Below are 17,702 nucleotides of genomic sequence, written 5' to 3'. Positions count from 1 at the left end.
TCGGTCTTCAGTACCGCCCTCTACACCCAGTCTCTCTGGCTGTACCCCTAACAATCGCCCTGGCGCCGAGCGCTCTCCTCCAACCCCAAGCAAGTCCAGAAGAGCACCCCCGGCGAAGTGCCGGGGTCCAGGTATGTCCCTGCCCCATCCCCCCTGGCTGCAGTCGCCGCCCCGACCGCCAGGGGGAGCCGCGGACGCGGGGCGGGCGGGCCCGACGCGACAGGGTGGGGCGGGGCCAAAGCGGGCCCGCCCCCGCCCCGCCCCACCCGGGCCCCGCCGATTCTCTGGTCTGTCCGGGACAGACTGGCGGGCGGGCGGGCGCTGACGCCGCGGGGCCGGAGCGGGCCGTGCGGGAGCGCGCGGACGGAGCAGCGGCGCCGTCGGTCCCCGTCGGGGCTCCGTGGGTCCCCGACTCGCCCCCGGCCGGGCCATGGCGGGCGCCAGGCCCGGCGTCCACGCGCTGCAGCTGGAGCCGCCCACCGTGGTAGAGACCCTGCGGCGCGGGAGTAAGTTCATCAAATGGGACGAGGTAAGCGCGGGGGCCCCCTGTTCCGCCCAGATCCTGGGACTCCCTCGCTGAAACTCAGTCAGATGCCGGGGACCCCCACCCGAGCCTGGGCTGGCCACGGTGCCCCCCCCCCCCCCCCCCCCGCCCCAAGCCAGTCTCGCTTGTGCTCCGGAAACTTGAGTCCCCAGTCGTGCCCGTAATGAAGACTTTGGCCCCCAACCCCACCCCCAATCCCTTCAGCTGTGGAAAATTTGGATTTCCACTCCTTGGTCCGGAGACCTTGAACCCCAATGAATCCCGGACCCCCCCTTTTCACTCGCTCTTTCCACCCCTCCCTCCCGGTCTAATTCTGGTTCCCCCAACCCCGGCCTGGTCCCCAGACCATTGCCCAGCACTAGACTCTGGCTGGAGGACCCTGGCCCCCAATCTGGCTCAGCGCACCCCCATTCTTCCTAGTACCCTAGCCTCAACATTGTTCTCCATTCATCACTTTTTCACCCTATTCTTGCTGCACCCTTTTGCCCTGCTTCAGGAGCCCATCCCAGCTCAAGGCTCAGGAGAGAGCACCAAGTCACCCCCTAGTGGAGTCTTTGCCCCCCAAGTTCCTCCACTCCTGGGGAACTTTGCTCTCCACTTCTTAGCATCAGGGACTTTGAAACCCAATAAATCCTGGCCCCCCTTTCTACCGCCCCTGCCCCTGGTGCTTCCTAGAGGCCCCGGCCCCCACCTGCAGCTCCCCGCCCCTTCCTGCGCCCCACCCTCGTTTTTACACCGCCCCCTCCTCTGCCCCCTGGGCCCCTCCTTCCCCAGGGCCTCCACCCCGCCTGCCTGAGCCTCCCCGCTGCTCCTTCCCAGTCAGGCCAGAGGCCTGGAAGACTCTGAGCTCCTTTCCGGCTGGGTGGGGCGGGTAGGCGTGGGAGCTGGGGGGAGGGGCTGGGGGCGTGGCCTGAGGCGGCAGGTGTGCCTTAGAGGGGTGCCTGGGAACTCCAGGGACCAGAGGAGACCCCTCCCCCCAGTCTCGCGCAAGGGAAAAGTTTCTCCTTTTCTTTCCAGTGTGATAAACCCAAATAAGGAAGTGGGAACTGGGAGAGGGCCCTGGGGGTGGGGTGGGGGTTGCTGACTGGGACTTGGGGCTGAAGAGCAGGGGGCCTGGGCTGTCTTTGAAGGCCAGACACCAGGGAAGGGGCAGGGGAAGGCCCTGGGGTCGGTACCCACAGAACTCCCCTCTCCTCACACTACTGGGGGACCTGAGCCCCAGGGCAGGGTTGGGAACCCCAGAGAGGGGCTGAGGATGGGTGTCAGCACAGTGAGGCGGGGAGGTCCCCGCATCCCTAAAGTTCCAAGGCCTCCTGTCCTTTGTAAGAAAAGAGATGGGCGGGGCTGGTTGCAGATCCATTCTCCAGAAAAGGAAACTGAGTCTGGAAAGGAGAGACTAACCCCGGTCCCCATAATGGGGTGGCAGCTAAGGCCACGAGCTGAGAGCCTAGCAGGAGTCTTGCTTCCTTGCTGCCCAGGCCGTGGGACTCTGGAGCCATACTCCCTGCGAGCAGGTCCTAGCACCTCCTTTTGACCTTAAGCAAGCACCTAGCCTCCCTGTGCCTCGGAATCCCCATCTGTTAAATGGGAAGTAGGCTAGCACGGACTTCATAAGGTTGTTAGGAGGACTGAGTGAGCTCATAGAGGGCCACTTGGTCCGGATGACCCTCCCCCCAGCTCTGGCTGCTCGTCCTGAGTCGCACAAGGGTGGCCCTGGGAGTGTGCCAGGGACCAGATCCTCCTCAGAAAATGGAGCTGGCATACCCTTCCTTGTCCTCCTGCCAGCCGCAGGGCTGTTTGAGGGAAGGGAAGACAGAATTCACCGTCTAGTCCCAAGGGCAGGGTGAGTCCCCTTCTGGGGGGACTCAGTCTGTGTTCTGTAAGGTAGGGGAAGCCACAAGACTGTGAGACTCCAGTTGGGTGCAGGGTCGGGGGGGGGGGGTCATGGGCTTTGAGGCAGATGTAAGGGCTGACTGGTTGTCAGGAGGCCCTGGGGGACACAAAAGCTGTGGAAGTCCGACTTCCAAACCCTCTGCTTTCAATCCGTAAATATTCTGCAGGGGGCTCCAGGGGCCTCCGACCACTAGGGAGCTGTCAGACCCTCTGAGGAAATTGAGCCCAGGGCTGGGGTCCGGGGAGGGGGGGTCAGATTTCATGGGTAGAGAAGGAAGGAGAGGATATCCTAGCAGTGGAGCAACAGTGGAAAAACTGGAGGACGGGAAAGGGAGTCAGTGGTCCCTGTGACTGAGTCTTCGAGTAGGATACAGGTGAGGGCGGGAGGGGCATTGGGACCCCAAATGTCACGCCAGGGACAATCGCGTGAGCTTTATCCAAGAACCGTAGAGAACCACAAAGGACCTGTGGGCTGGATAAGGCTTCGTTTTCACTCAGTGGCAGGAGCATTGGGGTGGATGGCCGGAGGGAGTCCAGGGATCAAGCCTGGGCCACAGCCCTCACTCACTGACCCCTGCCTTCCCGTCCCGTCCCCAGGAGGCTTCCAGTCGGAACCTGGTGACCCTGCGTGTGGACCCCAATGGCTTCTTCCTGTACTGGACAGGACCCAACATGGTGAGGGGGGGCACTGGTACAACTTGCTCAGGTCTAGGACCCCTGGCCCCGACCCTTGAATCCTTTCTACCCACCCAGGAGGGTGGGGCCCAGCTGCTGGCTGACCTCTCCCAGGCTCCCTGGACAGGAAGTGCTAAGGGCGGGGGCTGAGGCTGGGGCTACAGCAGGGGGTAGCCACTCCCTGGCCCAGGGGGCAGATCTTGGGGGCCTCTGGCTCCCGCCCCATAGCCTCTCAGACCTACTCTGGCATCTGGTTTCCCCAGGAGGTGGACACCCTGGACATCAGTTCCATCAGGGACACGCGGACGGGCCGTTATGCCCGCCTGCCCAAGGTGAGTGATGGGGTCCCGGACCGAGGGTGGGAGCGAGGCCTTGGGGGGACCCCTCTTTACCCTTGGCTTTCAACTACTCAGGACCCCAAGATCCGAGAGGTGCTGGGCTTTGGAGGCCCTGACACCCGGCTGGAGGAGAAGTTGATGACAGTGGTGGCCGGGCCAGACCCGGTGAATACAACATTCTTGAACTTCATGGCCGTGCAGGATGACACAGCCAAGGTGGGCTGGGGCCAAAGGGTCGGCCCTGGGGAGCCTCGCTGCTGAGTCAGCCATCACTTAGTGAGCATCCATTGTGTCCTAGGCTGTCCTCTACCCCTATTTCTAATCAGCCTCTGACAAGGCAGTATTTAAGCACTTCACTATGGACCTACCTGGTTCTGGGTGTGGGCTGGGGCTGGGCCAACCCTTCTGTTCCCCGTTCACTCACCCCCTACCCTGTCTCCTGACCCCTCAGGTCTGGACCGAGGAGCTGTTCAAGCTGGCTATGAACATCCTGGCTCAGAACGCCTCCCGGAACACCTTTCTGAGAAAAGCGTGAGTCCCGGGCCTGCCTGGGGGGTGTCGAGGGTTCAGGTGGCCACGCCCAAGGCGTGACCTTTCTGCCTGCCTCCCCAGATACACCAAGCTGAAGCTGCAGGTGAACCAGGATGGACGGATCCCAGTGAAGAAGTGAGTACCCCTTGCCTCAGCACCTTCTCTCCTAAGCCCCCACCTTAGTGACCTTTGCCCCCACTGACCCTGACCCCTCTCACCCGCTCAGCATCCTGAAGACGTTCTCGGCAGATAAGAAGCGCGTCGAGACTGCGCTGGAATCCTGTGGCCTCAATTTCAACCGGGTGAGGAGGCCGGGACAGGAGCAACGGACGATGTCACGGAGGGTGTCTGGTCTCTTGGGGCTCGCTGCCTCTTGGGTTCTCACCCCACGCTTCTGGTCCCCAGAGTGAGTCCATCCGGCCCGACGAGTTCTCCTTGGAAATCTTCGAGCGGTTCCTGAATAAGCTGTGTCTGCGGCCAGACATTGACAAGATCCTGCTGGAGATGTGAGCAGGGCTGGGCCCACCTCCCAGCCCCCAGAGCGCTGTGTCTGGCCTCTGCCGGCATTCCTTCTTTCCGGCGCAGCCAGGGGAAGCGGCACGGCCGGGGCTCCCCGTGCGCCAGGGCTGGGGCCGAGGCTGTGCCGTGAACCGCTCTGTGCTGATCCTTGGCTGGGGTTACTTTCATCAGCCTGTGCCCGGGGGCTGGGGACCGAGGGGCTTCGATATGCTGCGGGACTTTGCCTGAGCTCACACAGCGAGTGAAGACTGGGGCTGAAGTTGGGAAGCAGGCGTAGCGGGCCAAACACTCTGTGGCCTCCAAAGCCCTTGCTAATGTCAGTGCCGGCACCTGGTGGTTAGGAGGGTGGATGGGAAAACCGAGGCCCGGGGGGCACAGCCGTTTGCCCAAGTCCCAGTCAGCAGGTGCTAGAGCCAGGCCCAGAACTTTCCTCTTCTCCCGGGGTGAGGGGCTGGGGAGGCTCTAGCCTGACTCAGCTTCCTACCCCCTTTAGAGGTGCCAAGGGCAAGCCATACCTGACGCTGGAGCAGCTCATGGACTTCATCAACCAGAAGCAACGGGACCCGAGGCTCAACGAAGTGCTGTACCCACCCCTGCGGCCCTCCCAGGCCCGGCTGCTCATTGAGAAGTATGAGCCCAACCAGCAGTTCCTGGAACGAGGTGAGCCGGAGGGGAGCCAGTCGGAGTTGGGGGCTGGCAGCAGGAGGCGCCCCAACTGACCCGGCTGAGCCCACCCATCCCCCAGACCAGATGTCCATGGAGGGCTTCAGCCGCTACCTGGGGGGTGAGGAGAATGGAATCCTGCCCTTGGAGGCCCTGGATCTGAGCGCAGACATGACCCAGCCGCTAAGCGCCTACTTCATCAACTCCTCACACAACACCTATCTCACAGGTGAGTGAGCCACCCTCAGGCAGCTGGAGCGGTGGCATCCATGACCTCTGCCCTCTGCCCCTCACGTCACCTCCCTCGTTTGGGGGTGACCCGTCCTAGGGATGCAGGCAGGGAACAGGCAGCCTACCCCAGGGGAGCGGGGCTTCCCTGCATGGGCACATTTCCCAGATGGCCCAGAAGCCTTTGCTGGGGAAGGGCTGGCCTGCGAAGGGACCCTGAGGCTGGGCGCAGGTCACCGTGTGGTGGGCTTCAGCAGGAAGGAGGCCGGAGGCGGGATGGCTGCTGGGGCAGGTAGAGGTGAGAGGGAGTGAGAGGAGGAGGCAGGGCTAGACCAGGGCACCGGAGGCATTTGGATTTATCCTAAGTGGGCGGGAAGGGCTTTTCGGAGGGTGTTATTCAGGGGAGGCGATGAGGCCCAATAAAGGGAGCAGGTGCTCTGCAGAGATTGCATGGGAGGCAGCGAGGGGCCTCCCCGGGCAGGAGGTGATGGAGGCTATTCCAGGGCGGCGGCAGGCAGTGAAAGGAGGAAAGGGAAATGAAGGGCCGTGGGGTGTTGGGGACAGCTCTCCACTTGAGGCCAGTAGATAGGAGGGGGATGTTTATCTGAGAGAGGATGAGCCCCGGCGAAGGAACCAGCCATCAGCCAGCCCTGCTGGAGGCTGACTCTGCCCGGTTTGGATGGATGCCAGGGGCTGGGTGGCAGGACGTGGGCCCCGCCCTGGGGGATTTTAGGAGAGATGATGCTGGTTCCACAGTGAATTAAGGAGTGATGGAGGGCTGGCCAGACAGCGTGCCAGGGCTGGGTCGGGCCGGGCCGGGCCGCCGCGGGGGCCTCTGCGTCTCCAGCATGGCTGGTTGAGGGGCCGTGGCGGGCCTGGGGAGGAGGGTGAGGACCCCGGCTGGCCGGGCGGCTGTGGTGATGGAGCCTGGCCGCCAGCGGGGCAGCTGGCTGGGACGTCGTCGGTGGAGATGTACCGGCAGGCACTGCTCTGGGGCTGCCGCTGCGTGGAGCTGGACGTGTGGAAAGGGCGGCCCCCGGAGGAGGAGCCCTTTATCACCCACGGCTTCACCATGACCACCGAGGTGCCGCTGCGAGACGTGCTCGAGGCTATTGCGGAAACCGCCTTCAAGACCTCGCCCTACCCTGTCATCCTCTCCTTCGAGAACCACGTGGACTCGTGAGTGGGCCCCTGACCCGGCGACCCCCCGATCGACCCAAGACAGCCATCCCACCAGGCCACTCTTTGTTCCTGTGACCCTCTGACCCCAAGGGCCTTTGGTCTCCCCTGGGGACTGAAGTCAGCTTCACCCCACCCCGTCCAGGAGCTTCTGACCTTTGACCTTGGCCCCACAGGGCAAAGCAGCAGGCGAAGATGGCCGAGTACTGTCGTTCGATCTTCGGGGACGCGCTGCTCATCGACCCACTGGACAAGTACCCGGTATGAGGGCTTGGCACTAGGGCAGGGCCAGTGGGGGGTGAGGGCGCCCCTGCAGGCCCTGACCTGTCTGTGCCCGCCAGCTGGCCCCAGGCGTCCCCCTGCCCAGCCCCCAGGACCTGATGGGCCGCATCCTGGTGAAGAACAAGAAGCGACACCAGCCCAGCACTGGTGTCCCCAACAGCTCCATTCGCAAGCGGCCGCTGGAGCAGAGCAACTCGGCCCTGAGCGAGAGCTCTGCTGCCACCGAGCCCTCCTCACCTCAGCTCGGTATGGCCCCTGCCCGGCCTTCACCCCCGATCCTGACCCTGAACTCTTAACCTCACTGAGTTCCACCTCCCCAGTGACGCTCCTGCGGCTCCCGGCCTGACCTCCCTCCCCGCGGGGTCTCTTACTGTCACGCAGCTGATGATGGGACCTCTGACCCCTGTCCCCGGGCACTGACTTCACTGAACTATAGCCCAGCTGGATTTGGTTCCATCCGATTTCTGACCCCTCAACCTCAGTTTCCCACCTCGCAGAGCCCTCCTATTAACCAGATTATGACCCTGAATTCTGACCTCTGGCCTCTGACCTCCACGAACTACCTCCTCATGCTTCGGGTGTGGCCCTCAGACCTCCAACCCCTCTTCTGTGACCCTCACTGAGTCCGTCTACCCCTTGGTTATGATTTTAGCTAACCCTTGACCTCTCACTTTATCGAAGTCCCCTGGGCATGTGACCCCGACCGCTCACCTCACTGAGCCACCTCGTTGGGTATGGCTCTGATTGACGCCTGACTTGGGAATCCCACTGTGTCATCCTTTACCCCCACTGCCAAGGCACCTGTATCTCAGTTCCTGGCTTCTCACCCTTCTGAGCCACGCTACCTACCTCTCTGATGGATAGGACTCTGGACCCTGACCTTTGACCCGTGACCCCTATCCACTACTCTTGGCTTCTGCTCCTACCCCCAGCCACACTGCCCTGAGATCACCCCCTGACCTCCCCACTGAGTCGCCTCCACACACGGCCCCTCGTGGCTCCTGAGTGTCTATGTTTGAGGACCCCTGTGGCCCTGTTTTCTGCAGGGTCCCCCAGCTCTGACAGCTGCCTGGGCCTGAGCAATGGGGAAGAGCTGGGCCTTGAGAAGCCCAGCCTGGAGCCTCGGAAGTCTCTGGGCGAGGAGGGGCTACAGCGGGGCCCTGATGCTCTTGGATCTGCCGACCGTGAGGACGAGGAGGAAGATGAGGAAGAGGAGGAACAGGCAGATCCCAAAAAGCCGACCTCAGATGAGGTCAGTCCCACAGGCGGGAAGAGGCAGACGCAGCGTGTTTTAATTCCCCAAGCGTTTGCTGAACACCTACTGTGTGCCAGACACAGCACTGTGTACTGGGCCTGAACATGATCAGATGTTATTCCTGTTCTCTTGGAGTTCCCAGGGTGTGTGGGGGGATGGGGGGAGGAGGGGGTCATAGGTACATAGGCACGGAAGCAAGTGTGAAGTTATGCTCATGACTGGGCCGGGGGAGGGTGAGTTAGGGGGCAGAACTGGGGGGAAGAAGGAGAGACTGACCTGGGCGGGGAGGTTAGGCGATTAGACGTGAGGAAGAGGAACTTCACGTACATAGGCGTGTGTACAAAGGCCCTGTGGCAGGACTGGAGAGTGCAGGAAGGGGCAGTTTAAGACAAGGGAGTGTTGAGTTCCCAGGAGCGGCGGTGACAGGAAAGGTGGATCCTGAGGTCAGATTTGGGAGGGGACCAGAGTGGGGAAGGGTGTGTGCGGGTTGTGTGCAGGCGTGGCCAAGCTCAGCATTGAGGGTGTCAAATTCAAGGCTCTTGGTGGGTTACCCGAGAGAGGAGATGGCAAGGTGGTAGTTGGAAATAATGGCTCGTCTGCACGTGAATAACCGAGTCCGTGGGGTTGGGTGACGAGTGCCAGCTTCCAAGGATCAGGGAGGCAGGAGGCAAAGGAGGAAGGTGGGGCCCAGGGCACGTCGCCAAGGCTCCAGAGACAAGCCTGTGGGGCAGAGGGGACCGGGACTGACGGTCCACGGAGCGGCTGGGGCCCTTGCTGAGAGCCACTGGGCAGTGCAATTGCAGAGGTGGGCAGAGGGTCAGGACCTCCCTCCTGGCAGGGGGCAGATGAGGCAACTTCCAGCTGATGGCTGGGGGGCATGGCCCTGCCGACCCTGTCTTTGGCGGCCACAGGGCACTGCCAGCAGTGAAGTCAATGCCACTGAGGAGATGTCAACACTCGTCAACTACATCGAGCCTGTCAAGTTCAAGTCCTTTGAGGCTGCTCGAAGTGAGTGGGGTGGGAGATGGTGGGAGTAGGAGCCAGCCCAGCCTCTCCAGACCTGACCCCCTCCCCCGCCCCCCCGCCCCCCCCTCCCCCAGAGAGGAACAAATGCTTCGAGATGTCATCCTTCGTGGAAACCAAGGCCATGGAGCAACTGACCAAGAGCCCCATGGAGTTTGTGGAGTATCCTTCCGCATTGCCGGGGCTGGCGGACCAGGGTGGGGGTGCTCACAGGCGGGCTCGGATGTTCTGATCCCGCTTACGCCACCTGCGCAGGGTCCTCACCCTCGAGCACCTTGGCCTGGGCTTGGGGCTAGCCTGGGAGACTGCATGGGGGCTAGGCCGAGAGGCAGGGGGGCCGGAGGGGCAGAGGCCGGGAAGGGGGTTCACAGGAGCGCAGGGTGGGCCTGGGGCGGGGGCCGGTAAAGAGCATGGCCCCTGACTGCCCACCTCAGATACAATAAACAACAGCTCAGCCGCATCTACCCCAAGGGCACCCGTGTGGACTCCTCCAACTACATGCCCCAGCTCTTCTGGAACGTGGGCTGCCAGCTTGTGGCCCTCAACTTTCAGACCCTGGGTGAGCACCAGCCTACCTCGACCCCCCCCGGCTTCCAACCTCGCCAGTTTCTGCTCTGCGACCCTGCTGACCTTGTCCGAAAGGACTTCTGACTGCCCGATCCCAGATCTCCAGACCAAACCAAGACCTTGGCTCACCTCAACTCCTGACCTTGGCTGACCTTTCCCCCTGATCCCACTTGATCTGACCCTCCCGGTCCCCGGTCCTCCCTCTGCATTGAACTGTCCTTCCCGACTCCTGACCCCAGGGGGCTGGCTGACCCTTGCCGTCCCCACGTCACCCCCAGATGTGGCGATGCAGCTCAACGCGGGTGTGTTTGAGTACAACGGGCGCAGCGGCTACCTGCTCAAGCCCGAGTTCATGCGGCGGCCGGACAAGTCCTTCGACCCCTTCACCGAAGTCATCGTGGACGGCATCGTGGCCAATGCCTTGCGGGTCAAGGTGGGGCCAGGGGAGAGCCCCGGCAGGGTGTCCTGGGGGCGGGACTCTTCGCAGCCACCTCACCCTCCTGGCCCCCTCAGGTGATCTCGGGGCAGTTCCTGTCCGACAGGAAGGTGGGCATCTACGTGGAGGTGGACATGTTTGGCCTCCCCGTTGACACACGGCGCAAATACCGCACTCGGACGTCTCAGGGGAACTCATTCAATCCTGTGTGGGATGAGGAACCCTTTGACTTCCCCAAGGTGAGCCCGGGGACTGCACCTGCCCCGCCGGGCCCTCAGGGCAGCAGGAAGCAGGTGCATGGGTTGGTGGTCAGGAGTCGGAAGGCGGGTGCGCCTGTCACCTCCAGGCCCCGCGTGTGACAGGGTCAGGCCTGGGCTCCTTGCCCTCTGCAGCCTTTGAGAAGAGCACAGGAAGGTGAGACAGCAGGAGGGCCTGCAGCGCCCCCCGTGAGGAGCGGGCACAGCCCACCCCCTCGCTCAGGCAGGAAGGACCTGTCTGAGATCACAGCCGCAGGCTCACGCCAGCTCTGGCCCGCCTCCCGGACGGACTGGACCTCGGTGCGCCGCTGGGGTGGGTGTGGCTCCGTCCCGGACCCAAGGCTCACTGTACAGTTTCTAACCTGGCCATGACCGGGACAGTCCCATGAGAGCGGTGCCTGGAGGGGTCTGCCCATTCTCTCCGCTGCTCCCCATCGGTTTGGCCAGGCCGTGGAGGCCGCCACTGGTTCAGTGGCGACGGTGACCGATGGTCAGTAATTGGGTCAGCTCGTCTGAGGGTCCACTCAGCGCTGGCCTTGGTGGCTGTGGTCAGCTATGGCCCTGTGGACGTGGTGGCCGTGGGTCAGCTCCCTGGCTCAGCACCGGTCTGGGCCCTCAGGTGGTGCTCCCCACGCTGGCTTCGCTGCGCATCGCGGCCTTTGAGGAAGGCGGCAAGTTTGTGGGGCATCGGATTCTGCCCGTCTCTGCCATCCGTTCAGGTGAGGCCAGCTGGGCTCTGGGAAGCACAGGGGCGGTGTGTGCGGGTACCCGGTGGGGCCCAGCCACCTTGCCGTCCTCCCTTCCCAGGGTACCACTACATTTGCCTGCGGAACGAGGCCAACCAGCCGCTCTGCCTGCCAGCCCTGCTCATATACACCGAAGCCTCCGACTACATTCCTGATGACCACCAGGGTGAGCAGGGGCGGGGGGTGGGGGGCTGGCCAGGCAGGGTTGGGGACAGGCGTGCCGGCAGGGTCCGGCAGTGGCTGAGCCAGGTGGCCCCAGCTGAGGGTGGTGAACAGCCCTGAGGGCGGGTTTGGGTTCCGTGGTCCTTCCGTGAAACCAGAACAGTGGGGAAGGTGTGGCCCCGGGGGTTCTGTCTCTGAGACCCTTGCCCTCTGCTCCCCACCCAGACTACGCAGAGGCCCTGATCAACCCCATCAAGCATGTCAGCCTGATGGACCAGAGGGCCAAGCAGTTGGCCGCCCTCATCGGGGAGAGTGAGGTGAGCCAGGGCAGGTCAGGGGCGAGCAGGAGACAGCAGGCTCCGGGTGACTTGGACCCTTGGGGCTGCTGGGGGTGTGGGTGGGGTGGGGCGGTGAGGGCTGATCTCTGGACCCCGTCTTCTCCACGCTCCCCTGCCCGCACTGCCCTATCCCGGTGCCAGCTGGTGGTCTGGCTCCTCTCCCCGAGTGGAGCTGTTCACTGTCTTACTGTCGACGCCAGCCCGATGGCATTCACCCACACCCTCTGCCTGTGGGGCCGGTTCCCCGTTTGGCTCCTCTCGTCCAGAGTAGACAATAGAGCCAAGGGTATGCTGAGCGTCAGATCTGTGCCTGGCCCGGTGTGAGCTCTTTTCACCGACTCGACTCCTAGAATCCTCCCCCCTACCCCCTGTCACCTGAGTCGGGTCCTGCCACCCCAGTGTAGAAATGGGGACACCGAGGCTCTCCAGCCGGGCCTCCAACGCCGGCCATTCTGCCATGCCGCCTGGTGTGGGGCCTCTGGCCTTTCAGACTCAGTAGGCTCAGCTGCCTTGGGTGGCTGTCCACGTCGTAAGGAGGTGGAAACTACCCCTTTTGCGTGCGGGAGGCTTTCAGGACAGACCCGGGCTGGAATCTCTCCAGCTGAAGGGCAGGGTTCGGCTGCTTCACCAAAGCGGTTGCAAGCCACAGAAGCTCTTAAACCCTGGGGTCCTGGGGGCCAGCAGATGGGCAGTGGCTTCTGTGGGGAGGGGTCAGGAGCAGAGGCTTGGCCGCACAGCTAGAGCCGGTCCCCCGGGGCCTGTGGCAGGCAGAGAAATGAGGCTGCTGGAGCTGTCAGCGGGAGAGGCTGGTGCCCACTCTGCGGTCACTTCCTTCATTGATTTAATCAGGAACTAAGCAACGAGGAAGATGAGCAGCTGTGGGTGAGGGTGGAGGGGGACTGGGAAAGGGGGAGGAAGCTTGGGGTGGGGCCAAGGTTTTCCTGAACAATCTGGAAGTTCCTGAGCACATGCACGGGGGCCCGGCATCCTAGGGACGCGACCTCACGTTATCTGCCCCACACCCTGCGTGGAACCGGGGTTCTAGAAATGCTTACCTTATTACCTCTTACTTCTCTTGTGGGTGTTCAACAGCCCCATATTCCAGATGGGGAGTCCAGGCCAGACGGGCCGAGGGAAGCGGACCAGGGGCATCGGGGAGCCCCGGGAGGTGGCGAAGGACAGAAGGGCCTGGAGAGAACGGCATTTCTGGAAAGAGCATTCCGCTTTCTCCCCCTCAGGCTCAGGTTGGCCCAGAAACTTGCCAGGAGACTCCATCTCAGCAGCCGGTGACCCCAAACCCCACACCCAGCACACTGGACATCTCCCCGCGCCGGCCCCCGGGCCCCGCCACGTCCCCTACCAGCCCCTCCCTCAGCAGCCCAGGTAAGGGGCAGCCTGGGCCCGGGGTGGGCTGAGGGGGCAGCTCCGCTCTTCTGCCCGCCAGCCTCTCACGGCCCTGCCTCTGCTCTCCAGGGCAGCGCGACGACCTCATCGCCAGCCTCCTCTCAGGTGCGGGGCAGGGGCTGTTCTGGAGGGGGCGAGGCGCCCCTGCGGTGTTGCCCTGCCCCGGCCCAGCCCCGCCCACCTTTGCCCCGTCGCCCGCAGAGGTGGCCCCGGCCCCGCTGGACGAGCTCCGAGGCCACAAGGCTCTGGTGAAACTCTGGAGCCGGCAAGAGCGAGAGCTTCGGGAGCTGCACAAGAAGCATCAGCGGAAGGCGGTTGCCCTCACTCGACGGTTGCTCGACAGCTTGGCCCAGGCCCGGGCTGAGCGCAGGTGCCGGCAGCGGCCGGGTGTCCTGTGAGTGTCCAGACCACGTGCACGCGAGTGTGTGCCGTGCGCGGTGACGGGAACGTGCAGGGGGGTGTGCGCGTGGGGTTCTTCACGAGGTGAGCTCCTTGATGCCCAGGGAGGAGGGTCCGGTGCCAGGGAGATAGAGTCTTCCCACGTTGGGTCCCGCCCTCCCTGCCGGGGAACTAGATCGCTCTAGAAGCCCCCCCCGCCCCCCCCCCCCCCCCCCCCCCCCGCCCCATGAGGAGCACATATTTCCAGCAACCGGTGCCCACACAGGCTCCCGTCATTCGGATGGAACTGATGGGCCTCGTTGTTGGCATAACAGACACCGCCCTCCCAGCCCGAGTCCCTGTGACAACCTGAGTGTCACCCAGAGGGGTTCTTCCTGCAGAGGCGGGGAGGACGAGAAGGCGGAGGAGGAAGAGGTGAAGCGGTATCGAGAGTTCCAGAAGAGACAGGTGCAGAGTCTGCTGGAGCTGCGGGAGGCCCAGGCGGATACAGAGGCCGAGCGGAGGCTGGAGCATCTGCGACAGGTGAGGTGGGCGTGGGGCAGCAAGCGGGGTGGGGGCCTGTCTCTCGGACAGACCCGGCCTCAGCCTGTGTCACCTGGTGGCCGTCCGTGTCCGCAGGCTCAGCAGCGGCTCAGGGAGATCGTCCTGGATGCTCACGCCACCCAGTTCAAGCGGCTGAAGGAGACGAACGAGAGGTGAAGGCCAAGGATCCTGTGTGGGTGGGGCAGGGGGCTCCCTGGTGTTGTTAGGAGGAGGGGAGAGCCCCCAGACCTGCCCTCCACCGTTCCTCCTCCCCGCCACCGGCTCGTCCAGGGAGAAGAAGGAACTGCAGAAGATTCTGGACAGGAAGCGCCACAACAGTATCTCAGAAGCCAAGACAAGGGAGAAACATAAGAAGGAGGCGTAAGGGCACCGGGGCCAGGGGGGCTGGGGGCTGGGAGCCCGGGGGGCTGGGCACCGAGCCCACTCTGTCTTGCTCCCTGCAGGGAACTGACAGAGATTAACCGTCGGCACATCACCGAGTCCGTCAATTCCATCCGTCGGGTGAGTGAGGCTCAGGTCCCGCCGCAGCCCCCTCCTGTTCCTTCATTAGAAAACCATCTCAGTGCCTGGCCTATTGCTATATTATCCTAGTGGGACTTCTAGAACCTTTTCCCTCTGGGCCCCACAGCCCTCTCTTGCCCCCTGACATCCTATCTGGAGCCAACTGCCTGTAACAGTGTCCCATGGCGTTGGAGTCTCTGTCTGGAATGTTTGCTGGGTCACGTCAGAATCCTGGCCCTGCAGCTCTGGGGGGCTTGCACCTGCCTGACTTCTTCTGCAGCCAGAGCCCTAGGGCCCTGACCCCTCCCATAGGGACCCGTGGCTGAGCCTCCCCCCTGCCAACTGTCCCCCCCCCCCCCCCCCCCCCCCGCAGCTGGAGGAGGCCCAGAAGCAGCGGCACGAACGCCTTGTGGCCGGGCAGCAGCAGGTGCTGCAGCAGCTGGCCGAAGAAGAGCCCAAGGTGAGGCCTTGGATGAGGCGGGCAGGAGGCAGGCAGGGCGCTGGGCGGCCCGGCCTCGCCTGTGATACTCCCCCTCCTCCCCCCGCAGCTGCTGGCCCAACTGGCCCAGGAGTGTCAGGAACAGCGGGCAAGGCTGCCCCAGGAGGCCTGCCGGAGCCTGCTGGGCGAGACGCTGGAGGGGCTGGGGGACGGGCATCTGGTGGCCTGTGCCAGCAATGGTCACGCACCTGGGAGCGGCGGGCACCTGTCTGGCGCTGACTCAGAGAGCCAAGAGGAGAATACGAAGCTCTGAACTGGCTGAGCGAGAGGTGGCCACAGGATGGGTGCTGGGAGGGCAGGAAGCTAAGACACTAAGGCTCTTTTTTTTGTTTTTTGTTTTTTTTTAACTTTTTATCTTTAGAAATTTTATTTTTTTAAACCGGGGCAAGCACCCCACACTAACCCCCTTACTTCACCCTCCTGGGGCCCCATTAGTCCCCAGCCCCTCCTTCCTGCCTTCAGTCCTAAGGAAGGTGCTGGGTCACTGTGGGCCGGGAGGTTTTTGCGCTCCCTTGGTGCCCACACCCCAGAGTGGGGGTTGTCTCCCTCACTTCCCCCGGGAACACTGGCGGAGACTTTGAGCTCTGGGAAGTAGGGTCACCTTCTTGCTCTCTTCTTTGGGAATTTTTTTTTTTTTTTTTTACATGAATAAAAGTGGATTTCAGGGACCCTGTGTGCAGTGTGGTCTGGGGTGGGACAGTTCTGGAGAGGGCCCTGGGCCCTGTCTGGCTCTACGGGCTTCAGTTTCCTCATCTATAAAAAGGGTGTGTGGGGTTGAGGTCAGGCCCTTGGTGAAGGGTTGCTGGGTTTTAACCTTGAGACCTCCTTGCTGGGGGCCTGCAGATCTCCCCGATGACCTGACATTAGAGGTCCTGTGGCCTCCCCCCACACTTTCCCGCCTTTATGTCCTCTGTCTCGGGCCTATCGCTTCTTCCCCCACTCCCCCCCCCCCCCCCACCTCTCATTACTTTTCTCCCTCCTGGGCCCTTCTTGTCCTCCCTTCACAAAGGCTTAGGCCTCTGCTTCAGGAAGCCTTCCCTGCCCCCCCTTCCTGTTGCCTGATATGACCCAAGCACCCAGCATCTTCCGACGAGGCGGTTCTGGGCCCCTCGCAGGCAGTTGACTCTGACTGGGGATGGACCTTGTCAGCTCAGAACCTGCCCGACATCAGGGGACCGGACCTGGGCTCTCGGGTGATACGCTAGGTGGGGAATGGGTGGACCTAGTAGTGACCCTTCTCCCAAGGGACTCTTGGGAGAAGGGAAGCTGACAGTCACAGATGCATACAGGGACTGGGAGACCCAGCATCCCCCTCATCCCTGTGAGGGAGATGTTATGCCTGTTTTACAGATGAGGAAACTGAGGCCCAGAGCAGAAGTCCCGTGTGCCAGGCCACAGCTAAGTCAAGATGTCCTGACCTGGAGGCAGGGCGGGCCTGGACCTTCTATGGCAGACTGTCTTCCGGCCAGGTTGGAGGACCTGCTCCATGCTGCTCTCGCCTGCCTCTGGACAGCGTGGAGTGGCAGAGACCCCGCAGCGAGGGTGCGGCTAGGTTCTGCTGCAGGGTCAGGCTGGCACTTCTTCAAGGCCTCTCCCGGCTTCCTGGCTTCCTGGGCCAACTGCCTCCCTCCTCCAGAGGAAGGCAGCCTCTTATCTGGGCTTATCTCCTGCCAATTGAGTGTTTTCTTTCTTTGTTTTTGCTGCAGCCTCAGGCAAACAGGGCGGGGAGGCCAGAGAGAAAAGGCTGCCCGAGCAAGGCCCTTCCCAGGGCTGGGGGCCTCTCCCCTTTGCCCTGCTCCCTCAGGGTTAATACCGTTATTGTCCAGACCTTCCCGGCTTCTGGGGTCAGGCCTTGTCCTGTCCCCAGATTGGCCTACCGTATTCCATGACCAAGTCCTATCTTCCCGATTTGGCTCACCATACCTTACAGAAGAAACACTCCATGTTAGTCCCCGGATCCTCAAAGGCCAGGCTAAACTCCAAACTCCTGGGTATGACATTCCAGACCCCCAGAATCCTGGCCTCTGCTGCTCCCCCATATCCTTTCACGGGTCCACCCTTTTCTCTGCTGGCAATGACAGCTTCCTTCCCCATCTCTCTTTTTAAGTAAGTCCCAGCTCTAACTCACCCCTGCCCTGGCCCTCACCCCGGTACCAGTCCCTGTTAACAGCACTTAGCTGGCGGTAACTCCACTCTGAGAGGCTGGCTCACCTCTGCCAGGAAGCTTCTGACGGCGGGTCTGTTGTGGCCTAATTCATCTTTGTATACTCTTTACAAAGCGCTGGCTGGTCTATAGGGGGCGCCAATAAATCTTTCTGGAATTGAGCTCGGAGCCCTGCTCCCAGGTCCTGGTGAAGCTTTTCGGTTCCCTAGTGATCAGTCCATTCACAGCTCTGGGACCAGCCTTCTTCCATCGTCCCCTCCCCCGCTTTGTGCGTCCGGCCAGTTCCCTGAACAGAGCTGGCCCCAGGCCGACCACACAGTAGCTGTTTGAAAGGACTGACCCAAATAGGAACAACTGACCCTCCCCGGGGGACGGCGACACGGTTTGCAGGGTGCGGAATAACGGCGGCCGGCCGGCTTGCAGTTCCCAATGACCATATTAGAGATAAGGACCTGGAGGTCCCCGAGGCCAGGCAGCCCTGGCTCTGGTCGCAGCATGGACCCCTTCCTGGTCTCGGTTCCAGGATGTCACTCAAAAAGAGCCTCCTTTTCCTTAT

At 62.7% G+C, this 17,702-nt stretch overlaps 1 protein-coding gene across 3 annotated transcripts; it reads left to right on the top strand.

Annotated features, from left to right (window-relative positions):
- Positions 1-280: 280 nt before the first annotated feature.
- PLCB3 (phospholipase C beta 3) lies at positions 281-17,291 on the top strand. Of its 3 annotated transcripts, XM_047879366.1 has the most exons (32): positions 281-529; positions 3,035-3,112; positions 3,376-3,444; positions 3,526-3,666; positions 3,902-3,981; positions 4,063-4,116; positions 4,208-4,283; positions 4,387-4,487; positions 4,994-5,160; positions 5,246-5,392; positions 6,330-6,570; positions 6,747-6,831; positions 6,912-7,098; positions 7,899-8,104; positions 9,019-9,115; positions 9,208-9,292; positions 9,565-9,689; positions 9,976-10,130; positions 10,211-10,372; positions 11,010-11,109; positions 11,198-11,302; positions 11,524-11,615; positions 12,875-13,019; positions 13,110-13,145; positions 13,242-13,434; positions 13,754-13,961; positions 14,058-14,134; positions 14,253-14,342; positions 14,426-14,483; positions 14,857-14,943; positions 15,032-15,251; positions 16,333-17,291. In XM_047879366.1, exons 1-31 carry the CDS (start codon positions 431-433, stop codon positions 15,233-15,235), a joined length of 3,750 nt encoding a protein of 1,249 aa, XP_047735322.1. In that variant the 5' UTR covers positions 281-430; the 3' UTR covers positions 15,236-15,251; positions 16,333-17,291. The 3 variants fall into 3 exon arrangements, with proteins under 3 accessions (XP_047735322.1, XP_047735321.1, XP_047735323.1); XM_047879365.1 differs by lacking the exon at positions 16,333-17,291 and having other exon boundaries at positions 15,032-15,675; XM_047879367.1 differs by lacking the exon at positions 16,333-17,291 and having other exon boundaries at positions 13,820-13,961; positions 15,032-15,673.
- The last annotated feature ends 411 nt before the right edge of the window (positions 17,292-17,702 follow it).

The sequence above is a fragment of the Prionailurus viverrinus genome, chromosome D1, assembly GCF_022837055.1.
Source record: "Prionailurus viverrinus isolate Anna chromosome D1, UM_Priviv_1.0, whole genome shotgun sequence".
Classification (NCBI taxonomy): domain Eukaryota; kingdom Metazoa; phylum Chordata; class Mammalia; order Carnivora; family Felidae; genus Prionailurus; species Prionailurus viverrinus.
This window is presented reverse-complemented; position numbering and strand designations above follow the sequence as displayed.

Excerpts from the sequence above, each read along its gene's own strand:
- PLCB3 (XM_047879366.1), top strand. The coding sequence starts at position 431 with ATGGCGGGCGCCAGGCCCGGCGTCCACGCGCTGCAGCTGGAGCCGCCC. Across the intron at positions 3,667-3,901 it reads TGCAGGATGACACAGCCAAG|GTCTGGACCGAGGAGCTGTT; the intron begins GTGGGCTGGGGC and ends CTGACCCCTCAG. Across the intron at positions 13,435-13,753 it reads CGGCAGCGGCCGGGTGTCCT|ACACCGCCCTCCCAGCCCGA; the intron begins GTGAGTGTCCAG and ends TTGGCATAACAG.